This window comes from Capricornis sumatraensis, chromosome 2 (genome assembly GCF_032405125.1).
Source record: "Capricornis sumatraensis isolate serow.1 chromosome 2, serow.2, whole genome shotgun sequence".
Classification (NCBI taxonomy): Eukaryota; Metazoa; Chordata; class Mammalia; order Artiodactyla; family Bovidae; genus Capricornis; species Capricornis sumatraensis.
The window spans coordinates 157082014-157100311 of record NC_091070.1 but is presented as its reverse complement, the minus strand read 5'-3'; the positions used below and the strand labels follow the sequence as shown (position 1 = coordinate 157100311).

The 18298-nt window shown below is 44.0% G+C and overlaps 1 protein-coding gene across 2 annotated transcripts; it reads left to right on the top strand.

The window, feature by feature from the left end:
* The first annotated feature begins 1430 nt into the window (after positions 1-1430).
* LMO4 (LIM domain only 4) lies at positions 1431-18027 on the top strand. Of its 2 annotated transcripts, none has more exons than XM_068965591.1 (5): positions 1431-1799; positions 4578-4816; positions 12143-12239; positions 12635-12790; positions 17331-18027. In XM_068965591.1, the coding sequence occupies exons 2-5, from the start codon at positions 4581-4583 to the stop codon at positions 17337-17339; spliced, it is 498 nt and encodes a 165-aa protein (XP_068821692.1). In that variant the 5' UTR covers positions 1431-1799; positions 4578-4580; the 3' UTR covers positions 17340-18027. The 2 variants fall into 2 exon arrangements, with proteins under 2 accessions (XP_068821692.1, XP_068821694.1); XM_068965593.1 differs by lacking the exon at positions 1431-1799 and adding an exon at positions 4317-4385.
* The last annotated feature ends 271 nt before the right edge of the window (positions 18028-18298 follow it).

The window sequence follows — 18298 nt, the reverse complement described above, 5'->3', positions numbered from 1 at the left end:
AATTTCCACCAGAAAAATCTCTCTGGAACTTACTAATAATAATCAGACCTAATATTAGCCTCAGATCGGAGATTTATTAAACCTATTTGGCAAAGCGGATAGAAGTTGAAGGACTAGGTATTTAAGCATCTAGGCTGAACTGCGGTACTAGAATGAGACACTCAGACTACCACCCTCAAAGCTTTCCTCAAAACTTGATTTACACTAGAAATAACTTTTCCTACTCTCCAGAGGCTGTGGGATTTCTAATACTGCGATAACTTCCATCACTCTGAGGGCTAAGAGAAATTTGGCTTCTCATCCTCTACAGTGGGGGTGGATACAAGGGGCAAGGGTTTTTTCCCTAAAGTTTTCCTGAACTTTGAAAGTAGACTGTGTGATCTTTTTTACCAACGTTGATAAATACTTATGAAATGCCTACTGGGCCCTTAGATTATACATGGATTGATGGGAAGAAGAGGAAGTAAGCAGGCAGTGTTTCGGAACTACCGAGTTCCTGTTTCTACCTTGTGAATTAAACTTCCACTAAGGTTCATAAATTTCTAACATGGTGAATTTAAAAAACAAAAACAACACCTCAAAAAACACAACCCAGATCTCCACAGCTCGGAGATCTCAGGAAAGCCTTTCTACCCTAACAGAAACCCATTTCCAAGGCAGATGTGAAGTAAGTTTTCCTAAAGGGCTCCTCTCGGCGAGAGGGGCGGGCTGTCCCCGAGGGACTAGTGGGGCGGGTCCCGGGGATACCTCGCGCGCACGGAGGGCAAGTGGGTCCCCGGTGCCTCGACTTGCCCTCCTGGGCCGCGGGGGACCGCCCCGGCGGGGTTGCGGCGCCTGGGTGACTTCTCCCCACCTGATTCCGGCCCTTCCCCGCTCCAGTCTCGGCCCGCTCCTCCGCCTGGCTCTCTCCCCCGCCCCCGGAGTCTCGTTTCAGTCATCCCTTTGTCCTTGCCCGGATTGGCAGGTTTTATTATTCCGCCTGAACAATCCGGCCGCCCAGTGGCTGAGGGTCGCTGACGTCGGCGGCAGAGCCGGGGAGTAGTTGGGATTTTGCTCTGTCAGTAACACATGTGTAAGAGCCGCGGAGGGAGCGAGCAAGCCGGCTAGAGGCCAGCGCCGCCGCCGCCGCCGCCTCCGAGCCGGGCAGCAGCAGCCCCGGCAGCGGCGCAGGCTCCGGCGCGCCGGGCCCCGCCGGCCACAGCTCCCCGCCTCCCGGGAGCACTCGCCCCCCGGCCGCCGCCGCCACCGCTCCCGGGGCTGTTGTGTCTGCGGCCGCTCCCCGGCTGGAGGTGCAGGAAGCTCGGCCGAGCCGCTGCCGCCGCCAGCAGCCCCGAGCGAGCGGGCGGGCGCGCGGGAGGGAGGCAGGCGGAGGAGGAGGAGGAGGAGCGCGGGCGGGGCGGGGGCCGCCGGGCGGGGGAATATACAAAGTGAAGCCACATTGCCAAACTTGCAGCAGCGATTGCAGCAGTTGCTGCCGCTGCGCCGCGCTGCGCGGGCCGAGGGCTCCTGCAGCTGCTCGCGCGGAGCCGGAGGCGGAGGAGAACGGCGAGGACCGAGACTGACACTTCTGCTCCCCGCAGCCCGCCACTTACGCGGGGCCCCCCAACCCAGCCTCAGAGCTACGCGTTAAAAAAGAAAAGCGGCCCTTAGCCCCCTCCTCCCCTTTCCTGCTTCTGCGAGAACATCCCCCCTCCCTCCAGCTCCGCCAGCCGAGGCGCCCCTTCCTTGGAAGCCGAGCGGCTTCGCTCGCATTTCGCCGCCGTCGCCTCTCGCAATATTGCAATATAGGGGAAAAGCAGGTAAGGGGACGGCTGGGGAGCTGCGGGCAGGGAGCGGGGAGAAAGAGGAGAGGGCCGATTTGGGCCGGGGCTGTTTTCTTTGGCTTTCTTCCCTTGACCGTCCCAAATTGCAAGTAAACAATACGTCGGCTTAGATAATGCGCGAGTCTGAAACTACCGAGGCCGGCCTGCGAGCTAGCACGGAGGACAGCCCCGGGCCGCCAGCTTTGTAGCGGTTCCTGCTTACAAAAGGGTTCTTCTTGGAGATGGGTCTGTTGGAGACCTTGGAGGGGGGTGGGTGGGTATATTTTCAGTTCCGAAGGGAAAGGCTGGATGTGCTATAAGGGTTTAAGTCTGAGAAGTAGTGTGGGGGAAATAGTCACGACCCTCCACTCCACACCCCCGCCCCCCACACACTATTTTTAAAACAGTGGCAGAAGGGATCTAAGTGAGCAAGATTGGGTATTGATGGTTCTTTTAAAAAATTCCTCTTGGCTTATAAGTCTTTTGTTCCAATCCAGAAGAAATCCGGTGAATCACCTAATTAAAATCAAGACATGAATTAAGCATCCATTTTTGTACTACAAATTGCCAGCGCTACGTTTGTCCCTCCCTTGGTCTCCATTAAAAAACACCAGAGACGTTGTTAAAGGGGGGCAGATTTTGCCTCTAGCTGCCAGTTCTGCTTTCTATTTCACTGACTATCCCAGGACCTAAATTGCTTGGCTATGTAATTACTAGAGTATAAGCCTATTTAACTTAAAAGCTTTCTTTCTTTTTTTTTCCCCAACTCTAAATGAAACTTGATGAGGGCCCGTCCTTAGTTATCAGGGGAGTCAGTTTCTGGTCAGTCCTCTTGATTCATCTCTTTTAGATTTAATCAGCATTAAGGTATTGCTTGTCCTTAAGAGCTTTAGCTAATGGGGTTACTGGATGCTTTTCTCAGTGTAGTGTTTCCTTTAAAAAAAAAATACATATATATTTACCTCTCACCAAAGATGGGGGCGGGGAAGAGCTTGGAATCTCCTCCCTCCCTCTCCTCTTTTAAAAAGGAATTTGGAGCGATTAAAAAGGGGGGGGGGGGTGCGGGGGTTGTTTAAAGACCTAGGGCAGGAAATGCAGATTCATTTGGGTTAGGGCAAATTGTAACAAAAAGCAATTCCTCGAGTAAATGCATCAGATAAATCAATTTACATAAAGGTATGATGCATTCGGATAAATGCAATGCTAATGGGTTTTAGAGTGGTCCTGTTTCCAAAGTCTCAGGGTTTTGTTACAGCTTAATTGGTGCAGTTCTTATTCTGGTTTATTGTGCGGTCACTGGACACACGTTCCGGGACTCTTTCGGAGGAAATGTGTTTAAAATCGGCCTATTTAAGGAACCCGAGTCCTTGTTTCGTTCCCTTCCCCTCATATTTTTTTTTTTCCTCCTGCAGTAGCCAAGTTGGGCTGGGGACAGGCAAAGTTCGCCCTCTCCCTTCTGAGGTATCAGCTGAATGTCTTGAGCAGATAGCTGGGAGCCTCGAGGGGAGCCCACACTCTCGGCTTACAGAGGACAAAGACAAAACAGGCTGCTTAATTGGCAGTAAATAACTTGATCTTTTTATAGAATAAGTGACTGGAGGAACACGAGGACTTTATTGGACTCAGGATTGGAGGCAACAAATTAATCGGTTTAGGCTAAGCTTTATAAATTGATTCCTATATTATACCCCAGTTGCTTCTCTCGTGACATTCATTAGAAAGAGTGGGGGATTTTTAAAAGCAGTTTTTGGTGACTGCAGGACTGGCTCGGAGATAACTTGTGCATCCTTTAACAGTTCCTTCTCGCATATTATCTGTAACGCACCCCTGGCTCCCCCCGCCCCTTTGGAGGAACAAAGCTTTAGCATTTAAATTGCTGATCAAGGGCAGATTAGTGAGACCAAAGTGGAGAGTGTTTGTATAGGAAGTTAACAGGCATCCTAAAGTTCAATGATCTATTATTCTTGCCTGTGTCCTGAAAACCCAGAGAAAACACTGATTGATCTTCAAAATGAAATGAGATTTGGAACAATAATGGGAGATGGCGGTCACCACAATGGCATGTGAAAGGTGCTGTTTAAAATACGAAAAACCAGTTTCGCAACTTTACGCCCCCCCCCCGCCCCCCCCCCCCCCACGGTCTCCTCGCCTTCCCTCCCACCATCACAGTCTCCATCTCCCCTCTGCTGGTTCCTCCCTCCTTCCCTTTCAGAAAGCCGAACTATTTCCAACTTGTGAACTGCAGCTGCACTTCCCGGGGCAGAGCTCGGGAGGGAACGTGGCTCCGGCGGGGGCCGCCGCCTCCCCACTCCCCTCGGCAAGCGCTCTAGGCTCGGCGGGGCCCGGGGAGGGGCCGGGCGCGGCGGTGGGTGGGTTTGACCCTTATTTGCTGGAGGCGGGCTGCGGAGGAGGGGAGGAGGGGAGGAGGGGGCGGAGGCGGGGGGAGGAGGCGCCGCGAGGGGTGGAGCGCGCCGCGGAGCCTGGCTCTCGGAGTTTTGACAGTACCCAAGCTGAAATTGTCAGCGGCGGCGAGCGCTGGAAAGTTGAGAGGAGCTCGTGGCCCCAGAACAAAGCTTGAGAAAAGTAAACAGGCGGCTGCTGCCGGCAAGACTCCCTCCTTCCCTCTCCCCGTCTTCCTCCTTACCGCCCTTGCTCTGCTGCTTCCTTCCAGCAGCTCTGGGGGGGAACCGGTTCGCTCTCTAGCGCGGAGATTACTAACTTTTGCATCGCCCCTGTTTTGTCTCTCTCTCCCTGTCCGCTTCCCGCCCTCTGCAGACCATGGTGAATCCGGGCAGTAGCTCCCAGCCGCCCCCGGTGACGGCCGGCTCCCTCTCCTGGAAGCGGTGCGCAGGCTGTGGGGGCAAGATTGCGGACCGCTTTCTGCTCTATGCCATGGACAGCTACTGGCATAGCCGGTGCCTCAAGTGCTCCTGCTGCCAGGCGCAGCTGGGCGACATCGGCACGTCCTGTTACACCAAGAGCGGCATGATCCTTTGCAGAAATGACTACATTAGGTAAGACTTGGCTGCCTTTTCCCCAACACTGGCGGGCAGAGCGGTAGCAAGGCCACAGGTTACCAAGGATTTTAAGGAAAGGAACAGGGCACCTCTTGAGAATACACCTGAAAAACCTGGCTGGCCGAAATTTAAGGGGTTAAAGAAGCATGTGTTAGTCTTCCAATTTTTAATGGCAGATTAATGGCGAAGGCCACACTAACTGAAAACTGCACATCTAGTGGGACTGGGCCGCTAGGTGTGCCAAGGTTGCTCACTCCCAGGACCAGGGTTTCAAGTGGTCAGCCCCAGTTGGACCCTCCACTAAAAATAAACATTTCTAGTGGGATTTAAGCTGCTTTCTTAAAGCAAGGTAGGGGCCCACACAGGAACTCGGAGACAAAAGATTGACTTAAAATTTTGTGTGGTTAGTGAGAAAAGATTTGCGGATGGTGATGGCTGATTATTATATTTACATAAGCATCTTAAACTTTCTTAAGTAGAAAACTGACTCATTCTTTGTGCCCCTTGTGAAAACTGCTGGTTACCTATTAGTTTAAAGACTTGTCATTTTTCTTGTAGCAAAGGAACCCAAACAAGAAAAAAAAAAAGCTTAATGGTAATGTTTCTCTTTTTGTACTGTTACTTGGAGGCTGGAAATACTCCAGTGTTAGTGTGTGGTTTGTGATGTAAAATTTTGCAGTGCTTTCAATTGAGGAATGTTCAGATTTTGGGTTTTTTTGTTGTTGTTATTTGTATCACTGCCCTTGATCCCCAAAAGAGATTTAGGAAAAGAGGCTATAGAATTATACTAATCTTGCATTTTAAAGCAATGTATACGAACATTCATATGCCCATGTAAGCAGCCTTTTCCAACAAGTTTCAGTGCAATTAATGGAAAGAATTCAGGAGGTCAGGTGCCTATAGGATCTTTTCAGGTGAACTCAAGCTACTTAAACTCATTAATTTGAAAGGAGGCATTTGAAGGATTACACATTTAATTTGAGTAAATGGTTTGATAGACTGATGCACATGAATGCTTCTAGGAGGTGTTCTGTTTCAACATCCAGTAATTAAAAAAAAAAAACCCACGCCCACACGGTTGATATTAGAATACCGCTCACTTTAAAAAACTGCGTTCTATTTAAATTTCTGCTCTAAACCTTTTTCTTTATAGAGATTAGAACATTTTTGCTCTTTCTTCAATGTGGGTTAATCAATAGATGAGGTATTTTTTTGAAGTGTAGCTCTATTGTGATTCCCTCACTCTGGGTCTAAAACTGCAAAAGACCCCAGTGCAATACGGAGCTGAGTAGTATGGCTATGTTTAGTGCAGGGATATCATTAGTATAAAATGATGGAATAAGGTGACATTTGGTTTTCCAGTAATGTAGTACTGGCCTCCTCAATCAGCCAAGTTAAAAAATATATATATACATACAGGAAGGGGGAGGGCTTTTATTTTTAAATTAAGAGGGCAGCATTAATTTCATAAAGTGTTCTTTTAGAAATGTTGGAAAACCAGCAGGAGCATGGGTGTAATGCTTTCTTATCCTTCTTCCAAGCAATGCCATGAGCTTTGACAGTATTGTAATTAAATAGAGAGCAAAACTGTGGTAAGGAGGATGACTTAAAAGGGGAAAAATTGACAGTGCTGTTCAGAAGCAGTGAATGGTATAGATTCATCTCTTCTCCATGTGCCTTCAGAAAACATTCTGATTACCACTAATTAAAAAGAAGATGGGTCCACTTGCATTCCCTTGGGACAAGTTTAGGCAAGTGGCTTCCTGGGAATCACTTCATTTCTTTCCTTATTCTTGGGCACAAATATCAATGCCCATTTGGTGTTTTTCTCGTGGCTTAATGGAGAAAGGAAGGATGTGTGCCCAACCCCAAGCTTTAATTAATTGAGCCCATATTCTCCTTTCCTTTCTTTTTTCCTTACTGAAAACTGTAACCATTGCTGGTGAACCAGAGGATACCCTGAGAACCTTAGATTTGTCCTGGAGAGGTGTTCTAGCTCAGTACCGAATTGATCCTTTCCTCACACTGCTCAGAGCTCAGCAGCAGCATCTTCCCCCTGCCCCCCGACTCCCCATTTTTAAGGGATCTCCATCTCCTAAGACTTCCTTCAGTGTTCCTTCCTTCTGCCCACCAAGATGCCAAAAGGGTGGGAAGGTGGGGAGGCGCGTGTTCCTTTCCCTATCAGCTACTCCTTCCCAGCCTCCCCTCTGTCCACTTGTTGAAGGCGCTTTCAATTCTGCAATGACGGCCGCTGAGGAGCAGGACTAATCCGCTCGCCAGCTACCAGGTGAAGGGGACTCTTCGGCTCTCTGGCCCCAGCTGGGACCACAGAGCGATTTATTAAGGGGCTTTTAAACTGTCTGACTTTGAGGTTGTGGGTTTTTTTTTTTTTTTTAAACAACCAAGATCTGGCTAAAAAGCTTCGGGAGAGGCCCGGGGAGGAGGGGGTTGGGGGAGGAGGGTGCCGCTTTTCCCTGGTCCCTTGCCCCTGCGCGACCAAGTGTCGATTGGGCAGAACTGAACTGCCTCTTCTCCCTCCCAAGATTTCAAATAAAGCCTTGCTGCAGCGAATCCGCACAATTAAAAGCTTTAATTAGTGGCTCCTCCATTTTCTTAGTTCTGATGGGCTTTATCTAATGAGATCTGGTCTCTGGCTTAGATCTGCTCCGAATGACGTGTCCGCAATGAATGAGAGCTGCGTCGCAAACAAAACATTTAATTAACAAAATTGGCCTCTAAGAGAGAGAGGGAAAGACGAGGAGGGGGTGAAGGGAAAGGAACGGGAGGGTGGGTCTTAAAGGGGCCAACGCCGGCCAGGCCCGGCCACCTTAGAAAATTACAAAAGTAGGCGAGCCTTAGCAGCGCCCTTCCCCCTACTACCCCCCAGTTCCCGAACCCCCAGCTCAATCCTAGCGCCACCAAGTAGCTTCAGAAACTCTGATTCTCTTTCTTCGAGTCCTCCTCCTCTACCCCCACCTCCGGCCCGAAGACTGGCGAGGAAAGTGCAGCGAGAGGAGGAAGTTCGGGGAGATGGACGGGTGGGGCTTCAGGTCCTGTGAGGCGAGCAAACGCGCCGGAAGCCCGGTTGGCGGTTCTCGGCGTGCCGGGTCTCGTCCGCTCGCTCGGTCTACTGGGCGGGGGCCAGGCTAGGGGCCGGTGGCGCCCAAGGCCGCAGTGGAGGCGCTCGGCCGCTTGGCCGGTGCCTCGGGCCCGCGAGGGGGCGAGCGCAGGGCGGGAGCTGGACGAGTGGGTCGCGCTTTCTCTCCCTGGGCTCTGCTCAGGAGGTTCACGTGGCGCCCGCAGCCGCAGTGAACGCCGCGCGGCCAGGGGTGGGGGCCCGGGGCGGGGGGACTGGTGCTGGTGGGTGGTGGAGGGTGTGTTTGGGGAGGGGGTAGCGTTAGGAACGGAGGCGCCGCCAGACAGCGAGTTCATTTCCCTGGTAATCAACAGCAAGCTGCTATATTCAGAGAATGCTGTCCCTTTAATTGAACAGGCTAGGTAATTAAATGGCACTTTTCCAATAGGACGTGCTAGGTAAATCTAATAGTTGGTTATTTAATATCACTTTGAAGTCTGCCCACTCAAGCACAATGACAGCACAGGAGCATGTGAACTATTAGCTAGGAAAAAAAAATCCGAGGATCTCAAAAATTAATTAAATCGCATGCAATTTAGGGGGAACGTTTATCTTGATTTGTCATAACAGAATTAATTCAAGGCCTCCAATTCACTTGGGGGCAGATCTGTTACTCTGAATTAACCAAACGTAATTTGGTTGATTTTTTTTTTTTTTCTTCCCTCCCCTCTCTAACGCAGCAGTTGAGATTATTACAGCCCCCCTCTTAAGTATCAATAGCTTCTGGTGCTTTTAAGGTGCTTGGTCTCTAGTTATTCCGAAGTATCTTTAATGGACTTGGCTCCAGGCATAATTTCTGGGTTGCATTTCTTTGTTACATTTAATATAGCTGGTGCAGAATTTAGATTAAATATAGGAACCTGCTGGAAAGCCAATTGCATCTGGATCAGTAGCTGTGGATGTGCATTTTTTCTCCTAGATAGGTTGCTGATATTTACTTGCAGGTACAAATGTATACCTTTCAGCCACACTCTTAGAAATTCACCTCTCCTTGCCTGAAAGCAGTTTAGAAAAAGCCAGGTAACGCTAGTATTGCATGTATTTTGCTTGAAGTAATAATGCAGTGGAAAATAGGCCCACCTATTGGTCATTGAAGTTAGGGAAAGATGCTAAGTATTATTACTGAACTAAAAATACAACTTGCTCTCCATCTCTTTTCTGTCAGCAAGGAGAGCGGAGCTGGCAAGCAGTACTGGCACTTCAAGGTGTTTTTCCTAGGAGCAAAGCACCTTTAAAGTGTGGAGGTTTGGTGGGATTTCTCCCTTTTCCCCATATAAGGAACCTCTTGATGTGTGTGATTGATTGCATTGCCCAAATGCTGAAATATTAACGACCTTCTTGGACTGAGGACCCAGAGAAAGGAAACTGAAACCGATTCTGTCATCACAATTAAAGACTCCCCTGGCTTTAATTAGCCTGACCTGGGGTATATCTCCCTGTTGCTTGAGTTAAAGAGAAAAGAGCCCATTATAGTCCAGTCTGAGACCGATAGCTACTTAATTGAGCACCTAAAGCTTCGAGCCTTTTAAATCAAACACTGTCCTGGACAGTCCCCCTGGTTAGATAATTAACTCTGCAGAGAAAAGAAATGTTTAAAAAAAAAAAAAAACCACAACTTTTCAGAAAAAGGGTGGAATTCTAATGGTAGCTTTCCTCTTTGGTAAAAAAGGGGATTAAAATGTGTATAGACATTTAAGTGTTCTGCTCTGAGGCAGCCTTAAAGCTGTAGGCATGGAAAGATCTTAAACTCCATTAGTAATATTGTTCAATAGCACATCAATCATGAGTAGATCGTGGTCATTTTCAAACTTTGTAACTGTACTTTCTGACACTTTAGGAATCCGGTGATTTTTGTGGTTGATTGTTCCCTGAAGGTTAGAAAAGTGGTGCTGGAGAAAATAAGATGTATGAAAAGCTTTTGGATTACACACAACTGCCCTGATTATTAAAACACAGTTAGATGTTGAAGACATACAACTGACTTTACTTAGGGTGAATTGTAAAATAAATGAACACTTAGGTTGGGTAATCAGATCGGTACTGTGAAAGGGTGTTTTTAAGATGGAGTGTCATTGTGTACCTGTTGGTAGTTGACAGCCATAATTATAGACTCTTATCCATTAAAATCCTTCTGGGTTACTCTAAGAGAATATTTGGTCCTTGGCTCCAGTAGAAATCTGTTCCCTAACCCTATTATCTACACTACCCCCCTTTTATCCTCAGCGTGTTTTTGGCTACATCGATAGGTTATAAACTTTATTCTCACTCGAAGTGTCTGAATTGGTACCCCTTTTGGGTTTTGAAATAGCCCTGCTGTTGATCATAAACTCCTTCCCCAGTGGCAGTGCTAATTCTCTGGTCACACTAACCCTACCCTTCTGAGAAGCCCCCCTGCGGCAGCAGTGACAACCTACACTTGAAAGATGCTGTGAGTGGGACTCTGGGAGGTCCTCATCAGTGCTCCTGACGTGGTCCAGCATCAGGAGATGGCAGGCCAGCGGCCCCCTTGCTCCCACACGGTGTGGTTGTGTGGCTAGAGGTCCTGACAGTGTATTATTTCAGCTTTCTCTCTTAACTGTTCTGATTCTGCAAGAACGTGTCAATGTGTCGTGGATCTCAGACTAATTAGTTTTGAAATGGAGTTTTGATTGAACTCTTCAAATCGATGCTACTGCAAAATTTGTTTCTCAGGCTTCCTATTAAAAGCCATCTTAAGGGGCAGTTTTACTACTCTCCCTGTCGTTCAGTCGATACATTTAATAACAACTTACAGGCTATTTTCAATAAAGTGGCGACAGCAAATTAGTAGTTTGAACATGACAAGCCTCTTCTGCAAGACCAGATTCTGAAAACTCAAAGCAATTATTTTTATATAGAGGCATGCTGCAATCATTCAGATTACGGGGTGTTCTATAGGAGTGTGTCTCCTGGTTTGACACAAACTGCATTTTATGACTTTATTTGAACAAGGAAAAAATGCAAATATTAATATTTATGATGACACCGATATGTTAATTTGTAAGTCCCATTACTTTGTTTTTTCATTGTTGAAAAGTGCCTCTGTGACCCTGCTTGCTTGTTCCGACATCACCTTTCAGTGTGAAATCATTTTGGTCTGTTTAATAAATATTTGTGGATATTAAAGAGGGAAGCCCAAAAGCAAATAAAGCTCCCCAGCTTGAATCTACAGAGTCCATAAAAGCCAAAGTTCGGTGTTCATTAAAATATTTTTTGTGCCTTTGGAAGAATATAAGGAATTATGTATATATTTTTCTTGAGTACACCACACTTCCTTGAGCTTTCCCCTCCTCTGCAGCCTTCTCCTTCTCCCCCTCCTCCCCCCATGGCAGATGTTGTGGTCTCATTTGATTGCATAGGAAAACTGCAGTGATACAGCAAACACCCAGAGAGAGATGATGACAAATGGGTCCAGATCCCGGTAAATTACTTTCTGCTCAAATCGAAATTTCATTCAGTTTGTTGCTAGCAGAGATGAAGTAATCTAAATTGTGGACTCAGGAGCAGATAGAGGGAAGTTGGAGCAAGCATTTCATTATCAAGAGAGAGAGAAGGTTAGGATGAAAGAGATGAGCAGAGGCAAATCTTAAGTGTTGACACCATGATTGAAAAGGTTAACCCATACACATTATATATCAACCTGGATAGCAGAGAGTTTCTAATGGAAAGTCTGCACTGATGGAGGTTTACGGGAGTTTCAATACACTGAGCATGATGTCTTCTTAGATATACAATCAAATCCTCTTAACCCTTTTGATGACTCATATCTCAAGATATGATTAAAGTACAAAAGAGTTCTTCATATAAGTTCAAGGACACAATGCATTTAAACTCCAGTCATGAATTGTATCTTTTTTTTTTATGATGAACTCAGTAATCTGATAAAATGTGTGTAGAACAGAATTGTTTTGTATTTGCTAGAGGTGTAAGTCAATATTTTGATTAAACCTGGGGCATCCTCTTCCTCTGCGGTAGGCAGAAGTTACCTGTGACCCCCAAAAGGATTTTTTTCCTGGATGATGTAAATCACTTATAAAATTTGAAGCCCCGAGCCTAAAAATTCCGCCTCTGTCAAATACATTCCAGAGGGAGGGCCAGAGGCCGAGGGATTTCTTTCTCTTTCTTTGGTTTGGGATTATTCATTGGTGTCCCCGTCATCTTTGTTTCAGGTTATTTGGGAATAGCGGTGCTTGCAGTGCTTGTGGACAGTCTATTCCTGCGAGTGAACTCGTCATGAGGGCCCAAGGCAATGTGTATCATCTGAAGGTAGCATCTGCTCCTCCTTTGTGCTTTTAAAAGAACCATACCTTTCCCGCATGGAGACAAAGCATGTGTCCTTAGTGGGAACCCCGCTGTCTCAAGCCGCAAACACGGAAGGAGTCCATTGAAATTGTAGTGTGGCAGTGATGATTACATACCCGCCTCCGCCCTCCACACCATGGGAAGCACACACCTATTTGTCTCTTTCCCCCTTTAGCTGGCTCCAGTTTCTTGCATTTGGGCTTATTCTTTTCTAGAATCATGTCGAAGGAAGGAAAACACCAAGCCATAAGTGGCTCCCTGTACTTGACAGATAACCTGCTTAAAAACAGTTTACAAACTTGTGACCACAAAAGACTTAATTTGTACTTGTTTTCAGTGGGTTTGCTTTTCCCTTGCAGTGTTTTACATGCTCTACCTGCCGGAATCGCCTGGTCCCGGGAGATCGGTTTCACTACATCAATGGCAGTTTATTTTGTGAACATGATAGACCTACAGCTCTCATCAATGGCCATTTGAATTCACTTCAGAGCAATCCACTACTGCCAGACCAGAAGGTGAATACCTCGCAGTTACTAATAAGCTCTATTAGAGCAAGCTGGAAGGTTCAATCTTAAGTCCATCTAGTGAGGGAGTTTCATTGGTGGTTGTGTTTTTGCGTGTCCTTTTAAAGAAATGTAGGCTACTCATACATACATGTTCAGAAATAGAAGAGTTGATTGATTAAATTGTGAATGTTCTGTGGTTAAAAAAAATCCTGATTTAGTCACAACTGTAGATTTACCAATGTTGAACGTGTTATCTCATGCAGAGTCAGGCAAAATGTAAAACTTCCCTATAACCAGTTCTTTATCACACTAGACAATTTTGAGATTCAGAAATACCAGGTGACTAGGTTATTGTGGGGGAAAGATTAGAACATTTATGGTAAGAAGAAGGAATAAATGTCTTTGTCGTGAAAGAATGATTTCTTCATTAGTAATAGCAACTCGGATACCTGCCTTCCACACCCAGTTTACAGTGCTTTGAATTTGAGAGGAGCAGTTTAATGAAACATTCCGGAATTCCAAGGAAGAGCATTTTTGTTGATTCACGGTCCTATATGATTTAAATAAGTTACAACTTTTTTTTTTTAAGTTCCACCTCTTGCTGATCACTTTGGGCCATAGATAGCTCCCATTATTAAAGATTATGTGTTTTGATTCTTCGCCACAGCTGGAGAGTTTTGGGACCAGAGTTAGAAATAAGGAAGTCATACAGATGTACGAATCACATAACATTAGACGATACTTCAGAGGGAAAATCGGGTGTTCAACAGTTGTCCAGCACCTCCAGTACTGGATAGTTTTAGGTCTATTTTAATCTCCTTAATAAGTCCTATAGCTATGCAAGTGAGTGCATTTTGATAACTGCTGTGCCTAATTTGTAACAATTACTGTCAACCTTCAGTTAAGAGACTGTTCATTCCACACTGGCCCAGAAAAGAGTGAAATGTATGACTTGCGCGCATAATTTTATTCACATCATATTTCATACTGATTATGTATTGATGACATTGATTCATTTACTCTTTACAGCGCCACTTGCATGGATATTAAATCTTATTGACCACAGATGAATTTTAATTTCAGATTGGTGATAGATTTTTCCATCAGCTCTGATAGTATGTTTGACTTTTTCATCATTAACCCAGGCAATCACACAGCACTGAGTTATTGCATTGAAACAAAAAGTGCACACTTCACTTGGTAATTCTTTATGGATTTACAATAGGAACTTCATTAATGTCTGTTGTGGGGATCACAAAAAAACAACATTTATCTGCAAATAGGAATTTAGCAAGCTTCAAAAATCTCAGGAAAAAAATATTAGGCTTCTTTGTCTTCCGTAATACATTTTCTTAATGTTGTGTATAGGGAAAATGACTAATATTTGAAAACTATTTAAAATTATACTGCCATATTTTAATACTTGTATTGTTTTCTCTTATTCAAGTTTATGGAGTGATTTTAAATGTATTTTCCATTGCATTATTAGGTAAAGGTTAATTGCATCAAAGTATGTATAGTTTTCCTTATTTAGTTTACTGATACGGGAAGCTACATAGAATACTACTGTAAGAATGGAAGTCTAATTTTTTATTGCAGATTAATCAGTCACCATCAATGAGCCATTTCAAGCTTCTTTAAGAAGTGCCAATACATATAAATACTTACAGATTTTTATGCTTTCAGCTGTAATTAAGTGAATCTATAGGGCACAGTTGAGGACAATAATGGGTAAGAAACATCTTGAGTTATCATTTCAGTTTGGAGGCAAAGCCATTGGTAGTTATACTTGGTAGCCCCCTTGCCAAAAAAAGAAGTACAAGAATAAAACCTACCACCTCCGATGTAAAGTCGTAGTTTTCTACAGATTACATTTTAAGTTTGTTGCGGGTGTTATACCATTTCTTTCCCTGATTTAGCAAGGCATAAAAAATGATAGAGTTACCAACGTGCATGATGAAAATTGAAGGATATAGAGACAAGGTGGAAAATGTTGCCAGACTGAACAGCACTGAATACAGGACACAGCATTGTTAGCCTGGGACTAAGTGCACAGATGTGTAATAAGTATAAGCATGGTCTCACAGTACCATCTTACTGAGCATAAGATGACGAAAGTTGGGAGGTGTTAGGAGGAAAACTGGAAAGAAAATCTGGTTTACGTGTTTACAGCATTGCATGTATTGTGCCTGTCATATAAGTCCATAACCTTTTGCAGGGTGGGAGAGGTAGGACATTGATTTTGGAATACAAGATATATTAGGCAATGAATAAGAGACTGTCAGTGTGTATTTTCTTAATGTTGGAAGCCAAAAGGAGACAGGTGGCCTTCAAATATTATAGCTCTTAAAAAGCATAAGGAAATACAACTTAAGGATGTGTTCTTATGAAACACTGGTGAGAAGCTGTGTTTTGGGGTTGATGTTAATTAAGAACATATCCCCATTGGCCTAAATGTCTCACATTTTTGCCCTTGGTGTTAGGCTCACCATGAGCCGGGTCAATTCACAAGGCAATTTTTGTAAATAAAGGTTTGGGATAAGCTGAACATGTCCAGAGAGACATTAACAGGAAGGCACGGGGGAAGAGATAATGAAAACACCGCCTGGTGGAACATAAACTACTTTTTGGACCTAGAGAAGGCTTTAAAATGATTTTTCCTAAATCCTCTGGCACTTCTTTTCTGGAGGAGATGGGATGGGGAGAAATGACAGATAGCTCCATTTTATTATTTTCTTCTCTCTAGTTCTCCATATTTTTGGTAGGGAAAATTGGACATTAATTTTGGCCATTTTCCTTCTGTTCGCAGAACCAATTACGTTTTTAGTGCATGATGCATGATAAATATACCCAGGCATCCTCTGGCTGAAAAGTAATGAGTTGATTATTTGTACATCCCTTCTTTAAAGGCAGCTAATTGTATGGAAAGTTATAGGCCCCATCATCTGCCCCCTTTCAACTTTTATCCTCCTGAAATTTGTTCCCGGTGTCTAGGATGTATAGTTTAGTTGTTCTGCGTCATTGGCTTTTATATATTCTGAGAAAAAATGATTTTGAGCTTTTAAGTCATAGAGTCTTTTGACTAAAATCTCAGACCACTAGTGTTCCAGGATCTACAAAATCTTACAGCCTGTTTTGTCTAAAGGAGACTTGGCTCCCCTCCGGAGAATAATGTCTTGTAGAGAGCTATGTACATAGAATCAAGAATTGTGGCAGTGGCAATTTTTTTGTTTGTTTGTGATAAATTTCGCCTGCTCTGGAATTCTTTCCTGCATTCAGGAGTGATTGTTCCATCCAGAATAGTGTTTTTCAGTAAAATAAGAGATCACATCTCCTTGGTTGGAAGAAAATTTCGTGAGAGTTCTAGTTTGCATACCACTTCACAATTCACCCGTAGTAGTTATATAATTGGTGTTGTGTGTGTGTCCATCGTAGAGGACATTTGATGCTCATTTATTAAATATGCTTGCTGGCTGCTGCTGCAGCTTTGTTCTGGACAGACAAATTACCTTTCTCACACTGAGCCTCTACTCTGGGGAATTAAGCCTCTACCACTTTAATTAGCTTGGAAGTAGGGGGTTGCAGCTCCTAATAGACTTCAGGCTTTTAGTAAGTTAGGGAAAGGGTGAACCGAGAACTTCCTGGGAAGCTCAAAATGTCATTTAAAAACCATAAAAACCTAATATATATTATTTCATTGTAGTAATTGCAAACAGGTTGTATTTGACGACTGTGTGGAGTATCATTTCTAACTTAAACATTAAAGTTAGACTTCCATGGAACTACGTCTATAATTGAGCACGTCATGAACACATTATATAAGTTTGATTCATATATTTACAATATTTATGTAATATTAAGTGGCATAGCAGATAGGAAATAGGGAAGAGTAGCGTCTGAATATTTTTGTGTGTGTGTATGTGCACACATGCGTATACACACATACCTATAGGTGGAGAAGGATATGGTGAATAAACATCACGTGGGGATATTAAAATAGTAATGATAATTGACAGTATTTGTTTAGCTTTTATTAAGTGCCAGGCTCTGCTGAATGTACTCCCCATATATTACATAATCCTTACTACAGTCTTATTATCCCCACTTCAAGGATGAGGAAACCGAGACCTAGACACTTAAGTAACTTGCAAAAGGTTACACAGTTGTAAATATTAACACAAAACTTCTTGGAGAGAAGGGACCTGCCTTTAAGATCCAAGTACAAGGCAAGATGTTATAATTCATTCTTTTCAAAAAGAAACTTGCTTTTACAGAGTTCAGTAATTCACTGTAGAACTTTACATCAGAAACTTTCCAGTAGTCCATTTATTGTCTCATTTTCTCCACTAGTAAAAGTGTAGAAAATGTTATGCTTTAGTTCTTCACTGCTGGGGTAAGTAGCGTAGAAAGCCTCTATCAAGTCACAGTTGGGAGGTAATCCAATAAAAGAAGATTAGTGAATGTAGGGAAGACAAAAGCAGTCATGTTTGAGTTTAATATCTCTCAAATTTAGCATTTTAGCTCAGATGCCCGTTTTTATTTCTTGCAGGTCTGCTAAAAGGTCAGAGTAATGCAGAATGCGTGCCTTCATCTCAGATCTCGTTCATCACAGGTGGATCCCATGTGTCTTCAGTAGACAAGTCACCTTTGTAGCTAGCACCAGTGCCAGCTCCATGCCATTGCACCTTCTTTGGTCTTGATTGCTCTTCCCGCATTTATGGGTGTATTAAAATGACTGAATATGAACATTAAGGACTCCGTGAACCTGGGCTAATGGGAGACTGTAGAGAAAATGAAAAAAGATCCACCGGAGGACATCTTTGGGGGGGGAGGGAGCTTGGGAGGAGGGAAATGACTAATGAAGCTAATTAAAAGAAGCGTTCAAATGCTTTCTACCCTCATTAACAATTAGCAGGGCACTGGCCAGAGTTTGTACCCTGTGTTTTACCTTAACAACATTCTGTTTGCTCTTTGTATATTTAAGTGTTGTAAGGAAATGTGTTTCAATCAAAACTGAACATGAGATAAAGGAAAGAGATGTGGCTTTTGTGATATTCTATCACAGACACTTTTATTGTATCTCTGTAAAATACATTGTATGTATGCATGTAAGTGTTTTTGTCCTACTGTTGCTACTCCCATGGCAAAGACAAAAAAAAGAATGAAAAAAAGGAAAAAAAAAAATCAGGCTCATAGCAGCTACTGTGTAGAAATTCCCCCCTACTTCTAATTTGCTGAATGAAGAAAAAATCTTTTATTTGTGATATTTTCAGAGACATTTGCTCTAGTATGGTGTATTTAAATAATAAAAACTTAAAAGAAAAAATATTCAATGGAGTTTGGGTTTAAAAACTGCTTTTACTTTTTTGTGTTTTGGAAAATTTTAGTGTTTTTGTTCTATACCAAGTTCACTTTAAAAAAATCTTAGGGGGTCAAAGGAGGTGGTGCGAATGTTTTATTTAGCTCTGAGCCAATAAGGTATTCTTCAAATTACTTCACTATGCCATTTTTGGCAGG